Below are 18,813 nucleotides of genomic sequence, written 5' to 3'. Positions count from 1 at the left end.
ACAAAATAATAGCTGCCCAGCGCTCTGTGGGAATGCTGGGAATGAAGCCAAGGTTGGCCCAGCAGGCTGACAGGGATTGGCTCGCAGAGTAATTAGAGGACCCAATCCAGCCCTCACCACACAGCCACAGTCTTCCAACGGTAGACAGCAACAAGCCAGCCATGGAATACCCAAAGAGACATTAGCCAGTGTGAAACCAGTGAAGCCAAATCCTGAGCCACGGTCTGGGTGTACAGGCACCAGAAAGTCTCTACCTCTGACAGGAACACATTAAACAGGCCAGACCAAACCTCACAAACCTCAATTCGGATATTAATATGCTCTGTAGCACGGCCGCAGCATTTCAGATGAACAGTATTATCCTCATGAGCCAAAGATTAGCTGAAATACCAAAATGTATCCACTAAAGTTTTCTCTCTTTGTTCCTTGAATACCCTCAGGGGCTACACAGCAGACAGACTTTGTTTAAAAGGAAGCTTGCTCACCGTCAGTGACCTCGAGCAGAGCCTTGGTGATGACACTACCGGCAATGTTAAGAGCCTGGCAGCTGTAGTACCCCATGTCTGAGCGTTCAGCATCAGTGATGGTCAAATCCCCCGTCTGAGATACAGAGAATCGGCTGGAAGGTTGAGGAGGTTGGTAGGAGAACAGCAGGTTCTGTCAGGGATGAAAAAGGACATTCAGTCAGACTTTTAAGGGCTGGAAGAAGCAGAAATAAGAAGAAAGTCATCACCAGGGCTGCAAAACCTTTACATCATGCTAACTTTGAATAGAAGCTACAACATGAAACACATCCACAAAATACTTTAGAATAGTTTGTGCTTTTAAAATCACGACAGGTGTTTTTCACTGATCACTATTTTCTGAGTGGATAAAGCTTTTTTGTGCCCATAATCAGGTTTCTGTTTTGTTTACCTGACTTCCTTCCCGTTGCCAGAAAATGGCTGGCTGTGGGTTTCCAGTGGCCTCGCACTGGAAGGTGACGGTTCTGCCAACTCCAACCACCTGGTTTCTCGGTCTCACCACAAATGCTGGGGGCACTGGAGGACAGCCATGAGGTTAGCCATTGAATAGACAAACAAACCATTGTATAATATTGTAGTTATCATCCGTTACAGTTATAAAGAGTGTGGGTTGTTTGAATCAAAGACAAAAGAAATGTGTCGGCCGTTGGTGCCTGTATTCACGTTTTTAAGGATTTTGGTTCTCTTTCAGAAAGTTTCATGGTGTGTGCACAGCAGATTAAAAAGTACTGACCAAATCAAAATGCAGGCATATTATAGATGTAATGAATAGAAAAAACAAGGCATGCTCCCATGCACCCTCATTTGCATGGGCAAGGGCATGAACCACTAAAATTTACATGGAAATGGGGAATAAATTTGAGCCATCTGTCCATGCTGACACCCTCCAAAAGTGCAGTCCTCAAACACGATGCAGTATCCATGCATCTTAATGACAAATTCCATCTCAGACTAAGTGTAGTGTCACAGCCCAATGTCACCTACTCAGGTTTGCATTGACACTAGTCCTTGCCCTTTGAAAATGGACATCTATGACAGGAGACACACCCTGCATGTAGATGTCAGTTTATATCTCCAATTCAAAAGCATAAATATCATACATCTGCTCACGTTTTAATATTTAACCCTTTTGTACAGGGCTATGTATTTCAAGAGGGAAAGCAATCAGAAAACTGTCATATGAAATACAGAAATAATTTGTTAAGTGGTGTGTTTGGTAATGCATAAAAAAGGGAAAAGAATAGAATGAAATGATGTAGTTTTACCTTAGAGGCCCAAGCTGAGCATATTTTTACCCATTAATGTCCCCTTTTGTCACTGTTGCCCGTGACAACAGAAACATGAGAGCTGATTGGAGGGAGAAGTGATGGGAGGAGGATGGAAGGGGGTTGTGACAGCTTCCTGTCTCTGTCAGGGCGGTGAATAGGTGACGGGTGACATTTCAACTTACCAGACACGACTAAAAGGAAACAAAAACACAACAACACAAACCCAAAGATGAATAAATAAATAATAAACAGCATGACATACAAAATGAGAGATAAGGAACAAAAACAATGTGATGTTCATGGGCTGAAACAAGCATTTGATCAATATTCAATGAATGTATGTGACATGTTATATTTCAAGCTCAACTCAAACCCTAAGGACCACATGATACACACACTAAAGAACCATAACTAATCAGAAATGCATAAAAAAACTGTATAAATACTGAAGAACATCTGAATCCAGCTTGGCCTGGGAACATGCTCAGGGACAGGAAAAATGTTGGTGGACTGGATTAAATAAAACATAGTGACAAAGAATGCACACAGATAGCATCATGAAACACACAGGACGGATGTTTTCCACTTAGCAACATCATGCTTTGTTTATTTATTTATTTTTTTCCCATTTCATTCCAGGTGTGGGTTGATGGTAACATGTTTTTTTGCCCCTAATGGGTTTTAAGGCACCTCGATGAGCAGCTAGCCCCCAAACGCAAAGCTCGTCCATAAAAACACAAGGTGAATGTTAACTGTCACGCTTGGCCATAAATCTCCCCGAGCCAATCACTCACCTTATCTAATCTGTCTGCTTCAACGGCTCCCACGGAAACATAAACGCTGTCAGTCAGAGTAATGACTGACCCCTCCTCCCCCCCATATCTATTGCTGCCCTTTAAAATGCAGATAAGACTTACATCAGACGCTCCCAGAAGAAGACGCTAGCTGCTATCATGTGTGAGAGGCTCTAGATACACACAATAATGAAAAGATACACATCCGCAAACACACATACCTCCTACAACACCTACACACCTCCATTCATGTGTGTCTAAGCCTTTAATTAGGTAACCCTACCTCTCCCATGCTGCTGTGATCACAGTTGTGGACCTGGAGGGAGAGGTGAGCTTTAAATCTGACCGGCCTACTTTGTTGTGGGCTTTCTGTGGGCTTACAGTGCCGAGGGGAGCGCCTATCAATAAGCTGATCAGAGAAGTGAAGGGAAAAGACCCGAGCGTTGTGGCCTCCAGCCCACTAGGAGGCAGGATTTGTGCCGGCTACAGCAGAGACACTGGAGGATTTAAGTGGAGCTGCTGTTCAGCGGGTCTGACACCCAGTAGAAGAACAGGACAGCATGTGTAGGCTGTGAAGTGATTCATAATTGCTCCTGTTGGGAGGTCTGTAAACCCACCCTGAGACGTGTACTGTAAATCTGCTGAACTGTGGTTCTCACAAACGCAGACCAATGTTAACACTAAAGCCGTTTTCAGACCGACAGAGAACCGTGCCGGTGCCGGTTCCTGCACCTAATTTCAAACCGGCCGACATGTTCACACCGAAAATCAGAGCGTTCAGGAACCGAAAATTTGGTTCCAATGGGCACCAAATTAAATTTGGTTTGTCTAAGCAAACAGTGACGACACGAGTGGATGGAGTCATAAGCAGAAAAATAAATAAACCAAGAAAACATGAGTGTGGAAAATGGCCAAGAAACCGAGGTGAAATGTTCTGTGTTGCATTAAATAAAAAACATCTTTTGAGAGTTGTCATCTTTATAGCCGCTTGTACATTCACTTGCAGACATGCAGTGTTTCTCCTACAACCTATCCCATCATGCATCAGTCTTATTACATCTACAGTGTCGATGGACAAAACAGGAGCAATACGACATCTCCTTTTTTAAAATGTTTTGATGGCAAAGCAACACCCTCTGTTGATGACGTGTCATGAGCTTGCATAATGGTATGAATGCGAGCCGTTCAAAGGCAAGCACTTCAGTTCTCAGTGTAATAGTTGTAGGAACTGGCTCCGACACAGGGCTGGCCAGTCTGAAAACAACTTAAGATCTATCTGATACGCAATAGTAAAGGTGTAAATCAAATACATAGAAAAACAGAGCAACACAAACCATCATCTATATGTGGCATCAAACAAGGTTTTGATATTTATCTTTAACTTTAGAGACTGTTTACAACAGTCCCTGCTCTTCACTCTGTTTTGGCACCAGTTCCAAGTCTCCCTCCTTCACTTTACATGGGTTATTAGCAACGCTGCATTGGGGAGCATCATTTATTCAACATATCTTTCTACACATAAATTACTGCTAACTGCAAACATAACCAGCTGTGAAAAAAATTACAGCTTGATTTTCTTAATTCTGCCCAGTTCATTTTAAAACAGTATATTTATATTCCTGCTATTCAAGTGGATTGATTTATAAAGCATTATGCAAACGTGACCAGAGAAGGTTGTTTGATTTTCAGAACTTTAAAAACACAAGCACACAGCCTACATAATCACTCAACATCCAGTTTTACTGCTACATGCTCATGATTGATGGTTTTAATGATTTTACGACTAAGCCATAAATAGGGCTAGTGTCTTGTCTAATTATGCACTTCATCCATCACTGGATGAAATATTTTATTTGACATAATTATTATCCATATGTATTGTATTTAAGTCCAAATGGGGTGTTGTGAACTGACAAACACGTGTGTAAATAATTTACAGATTAAGTTAATAAAAAGAGCAGAGCTAAAAGACAAATGGTCAGGGCTTGGCCTCCATAATGTCTACTTAGTTCAGTGATAATCTAAACATGAAACATGTCAAACACCCCCACCCCCAGCCCGCCCATAAGCAGTGTCCAGCACTGGAACAGGACTTTTTTTGTTTTGCTTTTGTTTTTTTTAAATGACCATGCCATAAATACTGCTTTACTGGAAGAAACCCCAAAACCTTTTTTGAGGAAACAAATACTAATCGGTCCGAAAGAGTTTCCTATAAGTGAAGTAAAGCATTAAATACTTTACGGTAATATATCAGTCACATATTCAAACATTTTTCTTTTGAGACTTTTGGAACTCCTTAGAATCGTTTTCTCTTCCTGAGCTCCATGACAGCTGTAATTTTTGGCTGCTTGTCACATTTTATCCATTATTTACTTGTGCAATGCTGTTAGGAGACGCTCTAAACTAATTTTCAATCACCACAACTTTATTTCCTCTGTGAGAACAAAGCAAATTACAACCACCTTCAGAAAATCCTGTAGGTCAAACTGGGGTAGACGCTTTCCATGCTGACTAACTTAGAAAGACTCATTAACCAATTTCAACACACACTCACCGCCTCAGCAACAAATAACCCATAATGCATCATTTTATACTATAAAGAAAAGTTTTTGTTTAATATACTGTGCCAACATAAAACCCTCTGGCCATTTAATATGAGTAAATCCTCCACTTATTCATTCATATTTTCAGGTTTTATTGTCCGTAAGAGAGATGTGGCAGAAACTGGAGTTAAAAGCACATTTATATTCATTCCATTCAGCCCAGAAAAACCTGATTATCCGTTTTGGTGACATGGCTCCTCCTGGCAGCAGTCCCACAGTAATCAGGCATTCTTTGAATCACAACATACAGCGACAGCATTGTCCACAAAAGCCACAGACTAAACTCCTGCTCCCACGTTACTGTTGTCCTCTCTCCTAAAGCAACATCTCACTACCTATACATTGTCATGGTTGCCATGGCCTGTTTAGGACTACAATTACCCAGCTTTTCTTTCCTTTCCTACACCCGCAGCTGTAATTAGAAGCATGTCATTTCCGGGCGTGGGACTGTGGCCTGCTTGTCTTTAATTAGCTGGACTAGTCAGTGCCCACAGCCTCCCTGGCCTCCTTCAGTCCTGGTCCTGGAAGAAGCTCAGGGATCTTAAGAGTACATGGAAATGGCTCTTGGAGCTTTAAAAGTTTGGATGTTCAGGCATGAATCTGATCCAACCATGAGGGTATGACAAGGACTGATATGGTTTTCAGTTTGTAGCATTACTCCTGGTACCCGAAATTGTATATTGAGAAAGAAAGCCACAGCACTGGTTCTTCTAATCTGGGGTAGCTTCAGCTATGGTGAAATGTAATCAATTTAAGGCCTTTTACTTCAGTGTTCATGCTTTGACTTCTTATAACATGGGCAGTTAAGATGCAAATTGTGAGAAAAGATGGTCAGTGCCTTGCCTCTGTATGCAGGCAACAGGGAATTGGCCTGAGGTTAAGACATTTCATTTCCACTGAGGACAAGGGAGGTTTTAGCATTTCAAATATGATTCTAAGCCAGAGAACAGCTTATTGAACCAGCACATCAATGCTGTTCCCTTTCATTAAGTAAAGCTCTCGTCAGGGAGGGAGAATGAGTGGAAAAAAGGCAATAAGAGAAGTAGATATATTGATAGTCTATTGGCAGGTGTGGCTAATCTTGCTCTTTAAACCATTCTGGAGATTGCTGTCTTGTGGAGAAAATCAAGAAATAATTGCAAAGGGTAGCCATGTGAAGATGAAGTATCTGTGTTTGTGGGTGGGGGTTGGCAGAGGAATGGGTTTGCCTTGTCTCTTTATATCTGTGCTGCAATGACTGCCGGGAGTGACATTAATATGACTGACCTCACCGCAGAAACCTCTTTTCCCCTCTATCCTCTTCACTATGATCACCCCCAGCCCCAATTCTCAACCCGTTCTGCTTCGGTGGTGAGCTGCCACCAAAACCAACAGACTAACCGTCCTTTCATCCAATCCCATTCTCCCATCCTCAGAGCCTCCTCCCCCTTCTCTTCTGTCTTCTCCCACACGGCTCCCAACATTCCCATTAGTTTGGCGTTAAATGGCCCCTGTGTTCCACTGAATCTCAGGAGGGTTTGGGGGTGATCCCAGCCCCCAGTTCCTGTGAATGGTTTCTTTCTGAATGTTCACACTCTGTGACCGGCTGCTTTATATTCTAACTCAGTTAATAAGATGTCCAATGGAAAGGGCCACAGGAGACATAGATATTCCATAGGTCCACAAATAGCACTGTATGTCTTAAAACATGAAGGAAGACTGGCCTCTGGAGAAATGCCACTTGTAAAGGGTAAAAGAAATTGATTGCTGTTGAGCCCTCATGTGCACACCTCTACAGCTATTATGGATTTTTGAGTTTCTTTTTATTAGAAATCAATCAGCTAATTGAGAGAGAATAGTAGAAAGTGATGACTACGTTGTACTAAAGCTGATGGGTATCATTGCAATATGACAGAACTAAATTGCATGCATCAACCTGGAAATGATTTTGGAACAGCTGCTCAAAAGGCTGTGAATGAAATATTTGGCCTGAACTAAGCAATGTTTAAGAGCTGTGTCTTACCGTGGACGGTGAGCGTTGCCGAGGCCTCCGCTTTGCCCACCATGTTCTCTGCCACGCAGGTGTAAGAGCCCACATCAGCGGAGGTCAGCCGGCGAATCTTAAGGGTGTGATCCTCGCGAATCTCATACCTGGATAAAGCAGGAGTTCACTTACCAAATGCTGGTCAGGTACCCAAAGCCAGTATCCACAGTCACTCAAAGTATTACTCTGCAGTTACAAAGTGTAGGGATGAAACCTGTTGTGTAATGAAAAGCTGCCACTTGATGAGCCTACCTTCCTTTGGGCAGGTCACCGTCATCTTTCCTCCAGCGCACAGTGGGAACTGGATCACCGCGGGCCTCGCACCTGAACTCTACGCTTTGGTCCACTAACACCACCTGGCTGCCTGGACGGCGTACAAAGCTGGGACGCTCTGCACAGGTAAAATACAGCACAGAAACATCACTGAGTATGGACCGGTAGCACTGCAATAATGTTTTGATTAAGTTAAGTCGTGGAATCTGCGGGCTCTTATGCGTTCAATAAATCTTGGTTTTGCTCTTCATAGTTAGGCATTACAGCAAAGATTGAAATTAAATAGAAAGCTGGACATAACCCAGTGGAAAAAGCCATCTTGGAGAGAAGCTTAGTTTAAATCACTTTGTCTCCTGTGAGGTTTCCTGACTTATTTTATATCACGGAATAAAAACTATTAAAGTGATGTAAAATAATCTAATTGAGCTTCTACAAAAAAATAGTAATGCAAGTAACAGTAATTATAGACATCTGTTTCTTCTGACATTAAACCCCCAGATTATGAGGATTAAAAATTAGGCACAAGACAAAACAGTTATGCATAATTGCCTCAGAATGTATCCCAAAAAAACTGACATATGTGGTTTAGAATTAGAGTTTCTGTCTGATGGCACAGTATTATATATTGTCAATTTTTTAAATTTTTTTTTTAACCATAACCTTTATTTAAGCGACACCAAGTGACAAGGAAATTTATGTACACTAATATACAACATTTACATTAAGTCATCATAATATGGGGGAAAGAGAGGGGGTTGGGGGTTAGGATATATGGCATGTAATGTACAAAAGAAACAAAACGTATGACTGACCAGGTAGTATAAATCAATGTCCTGTCTTGGTTGTGTAAATGTTTTGTGTGTGGTGAAGTGTGTAAGATGTGTATGTGGTGAGAATGTTGGGATGTGAGCTTCTCAAAAAGTCAGGAGTATGACCAAAGATAATCATTAAGTAACTGAAACTAAGTGAGAAGAAGAGAAAGGAAGAAGAGAGAGGAAAAAAGGAGGAAAATGGGGGTAATAAAAATAAATAAGTAAATAAATAAATGATAATAATTGAATGAGATTACAAGTACAATTTATCTACATGGTACCATCAATGTTAATGCCATTGCCCTCACTGCCTCACCTCGCTATCACAGCACCCTTGCAACTGTTTGTTTTTTTTTCTTGTTTGTTTTTTGTTTTTTTTTAATCATCATTACCAAATTTAACAGCAGACATTTTAGGCTCTTTCATAAAAATGATAACAGGACTCAGAGGAAATGAAAATGCAGGTGATAACATCAGGAGTCTAGTCATGCACTCTGCTTGGGACACACGGGAGTATAGGGGTCAGAGGTCATTCATGGTGAAATAGGGTGCAGCAAGGCAGAAGAGGGAGGCTCCTGGGGTGAGCGTGGGATTCATTGCTAAGTGTGAGATCGGAGGTCATCTCACACTCTATCTGATAAAGGTCATCGACACCATTTAGTTTTCTGGGAGACAGACAATCAAAGCTTAACATCTGGTTTCTGTTTCTTACCGCAGGCAATCACCAAAAAAAAACAAACAAAAAACAAAAAACTGTATGGATCAGTGCATAGATGTTTGTGGGTGAGGGATAGATAGAGAGTGAAGTCTACATATTATGATAGATTGAAAAAGGTTAATTACCAAGTACTGTAAGTTCAGCTATTTCACTTTCCCGTTCTCCAACCATGTTTGTACCGACACAAACATATTTCCCAGCATCACTCTTCCGGGCGTTGGTGATCATCAGCTTTCCTCCGCGTATCTAAAGGGAATAGAAAAGGAGGTGAGAGGCTAAAACTGGAGACTCACCAAAGAGCTTCAAAACCCTGAGGAGAAACACAGTCACAAAACAGAAAATGGCTTAAAGCTGAGGAGGTGTTTTTATTGGGATTTGCTCAGAGAGGAATAGACCTATACTATATATTTCTACCTGTGTTGTGTTTTTCCCATTCAGTTCTCAGTATGTGTATAAATCACTATCACTCAGGCTGTACTTCCTCATAGTAAGTCGAGCCAAAGGACACTTTCCTAATCCAACACAACCGCAGGCCCCTTAGGGAACACCTGAAGCGCTGCAGTACTGCAAACACATTAGCAGCCGCGTGAAAGTCATTCATGTCATTTTTTACGATTGGGGTGTTTAAAGCATGGCTGTCTGGGAACTTAAGAACTGCATACTTTGTGTTTAATTAATCCAAATCAACTGCACAATTGCATATATTAGTATTTACCAGATATCAGTGTTTTCCATTTGTAATCTGTTTAGTGACTTAAGTTCAGACTGTAGGCAAAGGTGGCCCAAATCCGATTTTTTGTGCATATGTGACCTGTATCCAATCTGTTAAAGACAATTTGAAATCCGACCCAGGCCTCTTTCATATGTGGTCCTAAATCCGGTATGTATCTGATATTTTGCAATCCGACTTCCATTTGAGCAGCCAGGTCGCATTTATCAGACCTTTACATCATTGAAATGCGACAAACATCACAATTCAGTGTCCCAGGAGGAGGAGCAGCAGGAAAAACATACTTACGTAACGTAACGTAACGTAACGTAACGTAACGTAACGTAAACACAGTGCTTGCCTGCATGGTCATGCATTATGTCAGGACCTCTTTTGTGCATGCGGGTCACTCCAGGGTCACATTCACTTCATACTCAAAACTCATAGAAGTCGCATTCAATGTTTAATATGAACGAGCACACAAAAAATCAGATTTCACCAAAAAATCTAAATTATGCATTATGACCTGCTGTCTGAACGTAGCCTCAGTTGGTTACTCACTTTGCGTGTTAACACCTGTTCAAGTGTGGCTGGTTGCTCACGCTAACATTAACATCAGCTGTTCTATGTCTGACCTCTGAGCTCACTGCTTTGTGTTGAGGGGATATTTCAGGCTTCAAGTAATCTGATGGTACAATATTCCTTTCTGCAGAAATTGCACAGAAGGAGACCCATCCGGGTGGTTTTAGATGTAATATTTCCATTCATTCAGCGAAGAACAATTTGTCACGTGCATCGTTCATGTTTCCAAAGCTAGTGCAGAAAGGAGGTCAAGGAATAACCACTGTTCTTTTTCTGCCTTATGCATTATTTTTTCACTAATTACTCCAAAGAAATTAACACATTTATTTGGACAACCTTATTTAAAGTAAAGTTGTCTTGCTGTGGTGTGTTTGGCTACATGTGAGGACAAGTGAACATATATCCAAACACACATGAAAAACATCACACGCAGTGAATGCACATCTCTCCAGTTGAATGTCTTGTCTGTTATTTCCCAGGGCTTTGATTACAGGCCAGAGGAGGTGTTTTGTTCTCAGGCAGTCAGGAACAGCAGTCCTGGCCCCACCACAGGTCCCCTAGCCCTTCTCTCAACTGACAACCATGCCAGTCAGTGCAGACACAGACAAAAGCCAAGCGCACCAATGATCTCTTTGCCTTGATGGGGCTTATGGTTTTAAATGCACACATCAGCCACCAAAACCAAGACCACCACCTGCAAGCATGTAATCCATACCCTCATTAGAGAGCCTTTCACAGAGAACCTGACACATAATATTGAAAAAAATATGCTTTTGTTCTTGCAAAGTTGTGGCTAGAATATTAAACTCACACTTTTCATGTGTGTTGACTTCCGTGCTGTGATATGTCATAGTGAATTTACATCACTGGCCTAAACACCTCTCATGCCAGTGCTGTCAGTGAAAGCAAAGACTGTGCATAAAAAACAAACTTCAATCAATACGTATACATTAAAGAAAAACGATTTTAGTTTTTGCAGTGAGGGGAAAATCTAAGGTTCTTGAGGCCCAACTTTGCAACTGGACACTTTCTTATAGTTCTGAGGCATTCCTCAGCCCTTCACCCCTGTTTAATATTCATGGTAAAACTGGAGGAAGAAGGACGTGAAGAGGCTGTGGAAGGCTGGATTATTTAGGGCACCCTGTGGTGCTGGAGGGGTTTGAAGTATCATTATGTTACTGTTTGTTTGAGCAAAGGCTTAACAGCTAAAACACTGTGACACTCAAAAAGGCCCAAGGTCAGAGCAGACCATACGGCAGAGAAAGAGGGGGGTGTACTGTTGGTTCCACAGGGCTTTCACATGAGGATCCACTTAAGGCCCCGTCCACTCTATCCATATTCTTACCTCTGTGTGTCTGTGGCAGTTTCCTATTCTCCACAGGCATATTTGGAGTGCCAGAGCAGCAGGGACTCCGAGAGCGGACTAAAGTAAATGAATGCAGCAGCGACCCTCTTTTCCTCTGCATGCATATCCTCTCCACACAGCACAGCGCGGCACACAGGCGGCTGAAAGCCCCAACAATCTGACCATTATCCCTGCATTACAGGGAGATGGCTCTATCCTGTTGCCTTTTGTCTCATGTCATTTGGCAATGCTGATAATGCAAAAGCCCCCATTCACTATACACTCTGTTGGTATTCACACAGCGGTTCATTTTCCCGGCTGATAATTAGCCACAACTATTTCACAAAAGGAGGTGGACAATGTGCTGCATTCTAGTCATTTATGTTGCGACAGACAGACTCTTCCTCTGTATAGACAATGGTCCAGGCTTTAATACTGGCATCCATCCCTTTTCTGTTTATTTATCCTACCCACATTGTTCCTGAAAGACCTGTTTGACAAAGTTACGAGGAACATCACTGACTGATGCTAGTATCCCAGGCAGCAGCATTACCAGGTAATAGAACAAGATCACATTTTATGGCTCTGTGGGAAACTTTTCACATCCACCCCACATGAAGTCATGAATACACGTGAAATGGTACACAGCATGCACTGGTGTTTGCACACAGCTGTCTAAAACAGATAGGACAACAGAAAGGCTCTCTCTGATGATTCCAATTTCTGAAGCCCTCTTATGGAGCAGCCGCCAAAGCTGAGCCAACCCACTAAAGTGCAGCACAGAGAGAAAATCCTCACTGCAGGTGGTTTGAGACTTCAATCTGATCACCAGTGATCACCAAGGAGACTGCACGTTCAAGCATGTAGCATGGTGTGAGGAACGGACTGAACCAAACACAACAATGCAGGCTGGACAAGGGGCCTTTGACAAGCTCAGCTGTTCATCACATTATAAAGATTCCATCCTCTGCCGTCCTATATGCACTCCAACCAAATATACTCCACCGTAAACATCAACCCATCATTGTCATTTTTGTCAAATGCAAGTTGAGCTGTTAACATGGCATCCACGGGATATCGTGGAGGCTCACATCTGTCACCACAGTTGATTACACACACTTCAACAGACATACATGATGTCTAGCACTTCTTTAAAAGTGCTCATTTGGGAACACTCAGTCTGTGAGGTTTTGTGCTTGACAGGAAGTTTACAGTGAGCAATACCAGCTGGTCCACACAGGGCTGTTAATCTACCAGACCTTTCTGTTAGTTCCACAAAGCCCAATGCTGCTGCAGGCAACAAGGACACAACTTTGAGTCATTTAGCCTGTGTTAAAGCAGCAGTGTTTGTACCATATGCTCTGAGGATTTCACCCATCAGTGAACACACAGCATCACACATGCAACAGGGAGAAGGAGTCCTCACTTCCACCCTGCAGGGGAATATGTGTAAGTGTGCGATGTATTCACTGGGGCTGAAATACAGTAGACTTTTGGGAAAGGCCATGTGTGTGGGAATTTCAGACAGAGTGGAGTTAAAATAGAGCTACTATGACCTCAAACTATCTTCCCTTTGACACTACAGGGTTAGCAGCAGAATAATTTTACCATTTAGTTATAACCATAAGTAAACAGACTATAAATAAAGGTTATAAATAAAAGAGACAGATCTATCTATTGTGTGGAAAAGCAAGAAAATATGTTAACTGTCAGTTTTAGAAAAAGAAACAGCTGCATAAAAGCCTTTTAACTTTGTGTTCCAAGTTAAAAAGACACTATTAAGCAACTGTATTTCCATTTAACCACTCTTTTGTAACGACTTAAATTAATTATGTATTTTTTACATTTAAATATTTTTATACAGGTTTCAGCCTCATGGTAAGATTAACAAATTATGCAATTAATTAGAGTTGTTGTTCTTTTTTAAATCAAATGACATGCAAAACACTCCTGCATGCTTGACATAAATATATAGAAATCACAAGGCATTTAATAAATTCCTCAAAGCCTTCAGGCCAATGATACGGGGCATTGGTTTCGTGCTTATCAGTGACTACTGACTAAATTCGGGGACAGATATGATTTGATTCTCCTAAACTAGATTATGCGGCTGTTTCTTTCAATTACGCTGCTCAGCAGTCAGACACGGACTCTTAATCTTGGGCCTTTTGAAGAAAAAAACAGGTTTACAGAATACGTGCAGTGTTTAAGAGTGAACTGCGATCGAGGCTCAATCCACCCAACCTCAGCTGGCCCTCAGTGAGCAAAACAGTGTGTTCAGTCATGTACAGTCCCCCACTAAAGACAGCCGACAGCAATAAATCATTGTTTTGACTTAGCCAGTAATGAAAATGTATTGAGCTCAACTAGCGCAGGCTGGATTTCGGTGCTATGCTCACGGCGTACAGAGTGGAACATCTTTATTAGTACCTTGTATTTATTATCTGGGGGAGATTTGATTTTCCATGACTGTACAGTGAAGTTTGCCACCGTCAGCACTCGGGGGCTAAACTATTTGACTGCATAACAACTGCTCAGTGTGCAGCCACAACGCTAAAACCCTACCAGTCAGATTATGAAAATGAGATCCAGACCCACTAGTAAGTGCTTCCACCTCACTACCTGCTTGTGTTAACTAAGTGATGACTCAGAGCCTTTACCTCCCTGAAGCACACATTCAATCAGCATAATCAAACACAACTAAAAGTCTCTTCCTGCTTAAGAAAAACAACTATAGACAGATACTTGTGTTTGGCTGAATAAGTTAAAGAAGTGATATTTTGCTTTTTAAATGGAATTATGCATTTTAAAACATTTCCCTGTGGTCTACATAAACTGTAAATGCTATGCTTGGATCTGAATTATTCATAAATTAAACTCCACAGGTCCATATTCAACCCTGTTTTTTGAGTAATGACACGAAAAAGGTCATTTTGAGCGCAGGCCCTTTAAATGCACATGACCCCACCCCTTCCGGGTTGTTGGCTGTGCTGCTCTGTCCCGCTCAGTCACTTGAGTTCATTAATAAAATCAACAACTGAACATTTTAGGCAATCGGCTCGAAGTTTGGACGTAATTTCAGTATGGACTACAACCACAACTATGTCGTACTCGGAGAAATGTTCATTGGAAGTCTTGAACTTATATGTGCAAATGTCGTGACGTAACTAGTTATAAATGTAACAAATTAGTAAGGAATTAAAACAGGTTGTAGAAATCCACTCAATTTTTGCCAAAATGAATATAAAGATAGCTTTGCAGCACCTGGAGGGTTCAAATTCAAACTTTATGAACTGTTAGGGTCCAAATACACAAATAAATGAACCAAAGACTAATAAAAGTGGGTTTATCAAAATATAACCCCTTTAAAGCTGGGACCTGTAGTGAGAATGCATGCAGAACTGATGGGCACTGCAGTGCTCCCTGTGCTGTTGTTTTAATTAAAGCTGAATAATTAGTTGTTGGTTTAAATCAAACGTAAGGAGTTGTTTGGATTCTGCAGGGGCTACTGCTGCAGAGAACAACTTCTTCCTCAGTGATTCAGGTCAGCTCATTTCTCCTTCCTGATGTGCGTGTCTCCTAGTTGATTTCATCAGCAGGCCATCCCTAATCAATGCACTGCTGCTGACTAATGGAGCAAGAGCGATTCTATACCTCGGTCATTAAAAGCTGTAGCCACCAAAATGGGCTGCTTTGGGTTTGTGTAATTGCTATATGTGAATAATGAGGCAAACAAATCAATCTTTTGACAAATACCGAGGCAGTGGTAATGAGTTGAACTGCTTCAGTGGGTCATTCTACCTTTAACCACATACTCCTTACATTCAAAACAGTCTTCAAGTCTTATTGCAAAGAAATACCTTCTACAAAGATGTGGCTTAGTGACCTCACTAACACAATCCACTTTAAAAGAATTACATATACTCTTATGGATAAACTCATATTCTTTGAAAAAACTTAGTCACCTCTCATTTAATATCTCATACCTCTTAGCAGAAATTAACTTTTTACCTTTACTCTAACAAAATACTGAAAGGATGGAAGGGTATGGGTGGGTAGCGGGGGTTGGGTGGCAGGGATATATATATTTTTTTTTTTATCCTTGTTTTTATTTTAATGTATTTTTTCCTCATTTGTTTTTTGTATCTCATGTTTTTGTCTTTTCTTCATTTATTGTTATATGTTCAAAGAAAAAAATAAGAGTACATTATGACTAACTGCACATTTGTCTGTACTGATGTAAAAATTCTCATGCAATGTGTATGCAGTAAACATGTAACTGTATGACAATGTGCTATAACAGAAACATGTGACAAAACAGTCTTCAAGCATAAAACTACTGGACTGTGTGTCTAGTAAATATGTGACAATGACTGCAGAGAGTCTGTATTCTTACAGTTATTCTGTCGTCACGGTCGTCAATGTTTATTCCATCTTTTTTCCAGGATATGGTGGGTTCGGGATGTCCACGTGGAGGCTGACACTCCAGGACGGCGGGCTCTCCTGCAGCCACGATCACATCTGCAGGGTTCTGTCTGAAGTCATCACGCAGTACTGCAGCAAAACAGAAAAACAGGAAAAGAAACATTTAGCGTACATGCTAATACGTCTTCATTTTGCAAGAACACATCAATCGAAAAAGTAGATGACAGTTTTAAAAATAGGATAAGGGAGAACATCTCACACATCACTGTTATTTACTTCATCTCCTCTGCAGTGAAAACATCCTCATCAAAAATCTTCTCCTAAAAATTAAATGCATGGAGTGTGAAGCATAAGCCCCTGTACATGTATGTCAGTTACACAAACTTCAGTACACACTGATCACAGCCTCTCCATCACTGCCTTTTCATCTCCCATGACACCTCATGTTTACATCTTGTGTGCTAATACACCGCTGCTATAGTGACAAGACGGAGGGCTATATTAGATCCAATCTACCACTCCTGCCTTTCTACAGACTTTGCCAGGATCATTTGCATTGATTTCCCTTGCTGAAAGTGGTGTAAAAAAGATGACACAGCGATGGATTTTCATTATTTGTGCATAAGGGGTCCACCGCTTCTCATTTGTAGGTCTAATTTGTGGGTATCAATTTGATACTGACTAAAAGTGAAGGTTTAAAGAGATGAGCTGAGCAATTCAGATTTTCATTTGGGACTCGTGCAGAATTGTAAAACCTGCTTCACCTAAAAGAAGATCAATGAATATCAATTTTGTGAAGGTCGAGGAAACAGCATATTTCTGGACTCTGCTCTGTATCTTCAGTTTTAAAGATAAACTGAAGGTTTATTGAGAGAAGAAGAAACTAATGAAAAGGCAACAACCTTCCTTTTGCAGACAGACAGAGTGCCAGTAATCATTTTTCCAGCCGTAGTGCATATACATATAAAACATATGAAAACAGTGCTTGTAAATTTCAGCCTGAAACTCAGGCCACACACAAAGGATATGAGGTCAGTGTGTGCACTGTTCTGTGTTTGTATGGAAAAGCAATGTGAATATATGTCTGCAGGTTTTTTGTTTTGCTTTAGGGACAATCTAAGCTTTTACCATCTATTGTCTCACGCTTCTCAGTTTTTGCTCCAGGTCACCTCATAGATCAAAGTCGTGCTCACCCCTGGACCCTGCATCTACTGACAGCTAACAAATTCCTAACTAAACCCTTTAAGCACTTAATTGGTTACTGCAGAGCCCAGATACTGCTGTCTGCTTCTTGTAACATGGAGTGGGAATCCAACCCAACAACACGAATCGGGTTTTTAAAGTACTGTGACCTGGAATAGCATCTGCGATCCTTTATTACCACCACTCTTCTCTACCTGAAACATCACTAAACATAGGAACTGCATCAGGAACAAAGCAAAGGGACTCACAAATACATACGCAGAAATGTGTGTGACCCCTCCAATTTTCTAAACTCCCTCTCATCCACCTCAAACCCAGCAGTGCAGCTGCATGGTGAGTGAGCTCATTTGGTGCAGTTAAAAGCAGGAATGTAAATGTAAACACTAAACATCCGATCCATTAGAGCACCAGCTCCATCTGAAGAAACACCGTCTCTATTTGTATCTGCAAGGTCGGCCTGCATTGCACAAAGTTAGTATTAATCATCCTTGAGTATCATGGTGGATGAAACATGGCAGGGCTGGTTAATTATAGGATTGAGATTTTTTAAATTCAATTCATTATAATTTTTTCATGGCTAGTTTTAATTGTAGCTTCCGTTAACATCAATAACTTTTATACTGTTAGAAATATATTCTTGCTTTACATAATCATTAAAAGGGTGAAAACAGAGGATTCACACTGAAAAGACAATGATCACATACCTTATGTTTGTATATGCGTATATTATGACAAGACACCTCTGTGTAGATATTTATGGTGTATGTATATATTATTTACGTGGATACTCAAAGTTGATGTGTGCAGGATAAAAAGCCACTATATTGATATGAAGACCCCTTCTGGGTACGGGTGGGTAATTTACCAATGCTCTAATGTTAGTTAAGTCATAAAAAAAAAAAAAAAAAAGGTGAAAACATTGTCCCAGCAGCTAAACATTAATTGAGCCATATACTCTTTATTATAAACATGTATTGGGAATATTAAAAGAAAGTACCTGGCTAATATAACAGTCTATTAAATGCTTGAAGGAGTAAACGCAGTACATTTGTGACATAAAATGCAAGTCTTCTTTTCTTAAGAATTATCTGCTAATGCTTCCAGCCTCGTTCTCTTTAAGCTAACATGCAGATGCATATGTCTCTCTGGAAAAAAAAAAAAAAAGAAAAAATTACCGTGTGGAGAAAAAGAGGGGAAAAAGGAATGTTTTATTGACTGGTTGGAGGCCCGAGGGAGAGCTGGCATCATGCAGTGTTTACACCAACAGCACTGTGACCTCCACCCCTTCTTAACAGCACTCTCTCCCCCACCTTGCTGCCCTCTCTCCTCCTCCAAACCAACACCTCTTTGTTATAAACACAGCTGAGTGCAGAGCAGCAGACAGCCCCGAACATCTGCGTAGTGGAAAACAAAATCCTCTGGGATGGAGGAAGAGCGAGCAATAAGGAGACAGAGGCAGCCAGACAGTCTGTCAGACAGACAGAAGGACCCTGATCTGGATGGGGTACAAAGCCCCAAACTCTTCCGCCAGAAG

At 41.1% G+C, this 18,813-nt stretch overlaps 1 protein-coding gene across 2 annotated transcripts in view; it reads right to left on the bottom strand.

The window, feature by feature from the left end:
* The window catches only part of robo1 (roundabout, axon guidance receptor, homolog 1 (Drosophila)), a 201,816-nt gene that overhangs the window by 31,509 nt on the left and 151,494 nt on the right, over positions 1 to 18,813 (bottom strand). For both annotated transcript variants that reach the window (XM_030152720.1, XM_030152719.1), the window contains 7 exons: positions 16,048 to 16,205; positions 9,141 to 9,261; positions 7,465 to 7,603; positions 7,192 to 7,319; positions 1,975 to 1,983; positions 916 to 1,040; positions 486 to 657 (listed from right to left, as the gene is read on the bottom strand). In XM_030152720.1, coding sequence (XP_030008580.1) covers positions 486 to 657; positions 916 to 1,040; positions 1,975 to 1,983; positions 7,192 to 7,319; positions 7,465 to 7,603; positions 9,141 to 9,261; positions 16,048 to 16,205 — 852 coding nt within the window. The remainder of the gene's footprint in view (positions 1 to 485; positions 658 to 915; positions 1,041 to 1,974; positions 1,984 to 7,191; positions 7,320 to 7,464; positions 7,604 to 9,140; positions 9,262 to 16,047; positions 16,206 to 18,813) is intronic.

Source organism: Sphaeramia orbicularis, chromosome 13 (assembly GCF_902148855.1).
Source record: "Sphaeramia orbicularis chromosome 13, fSphaOr1.1, whole genome shotgun sequence".
NCBI classification, from domain to species: domain Eukaryota; kingdom Metazoa; phylum Chordata; class Actinopteri; order Kurtiformes; family Apogonidae; genus Sphaeramia; species Sphaeramia orbicularis.
The sequence above is the reverse complement of the archived record's forward strand: the minus strand, read 5'-3'. Positions and strand labels throughout refer to the sequence as shown.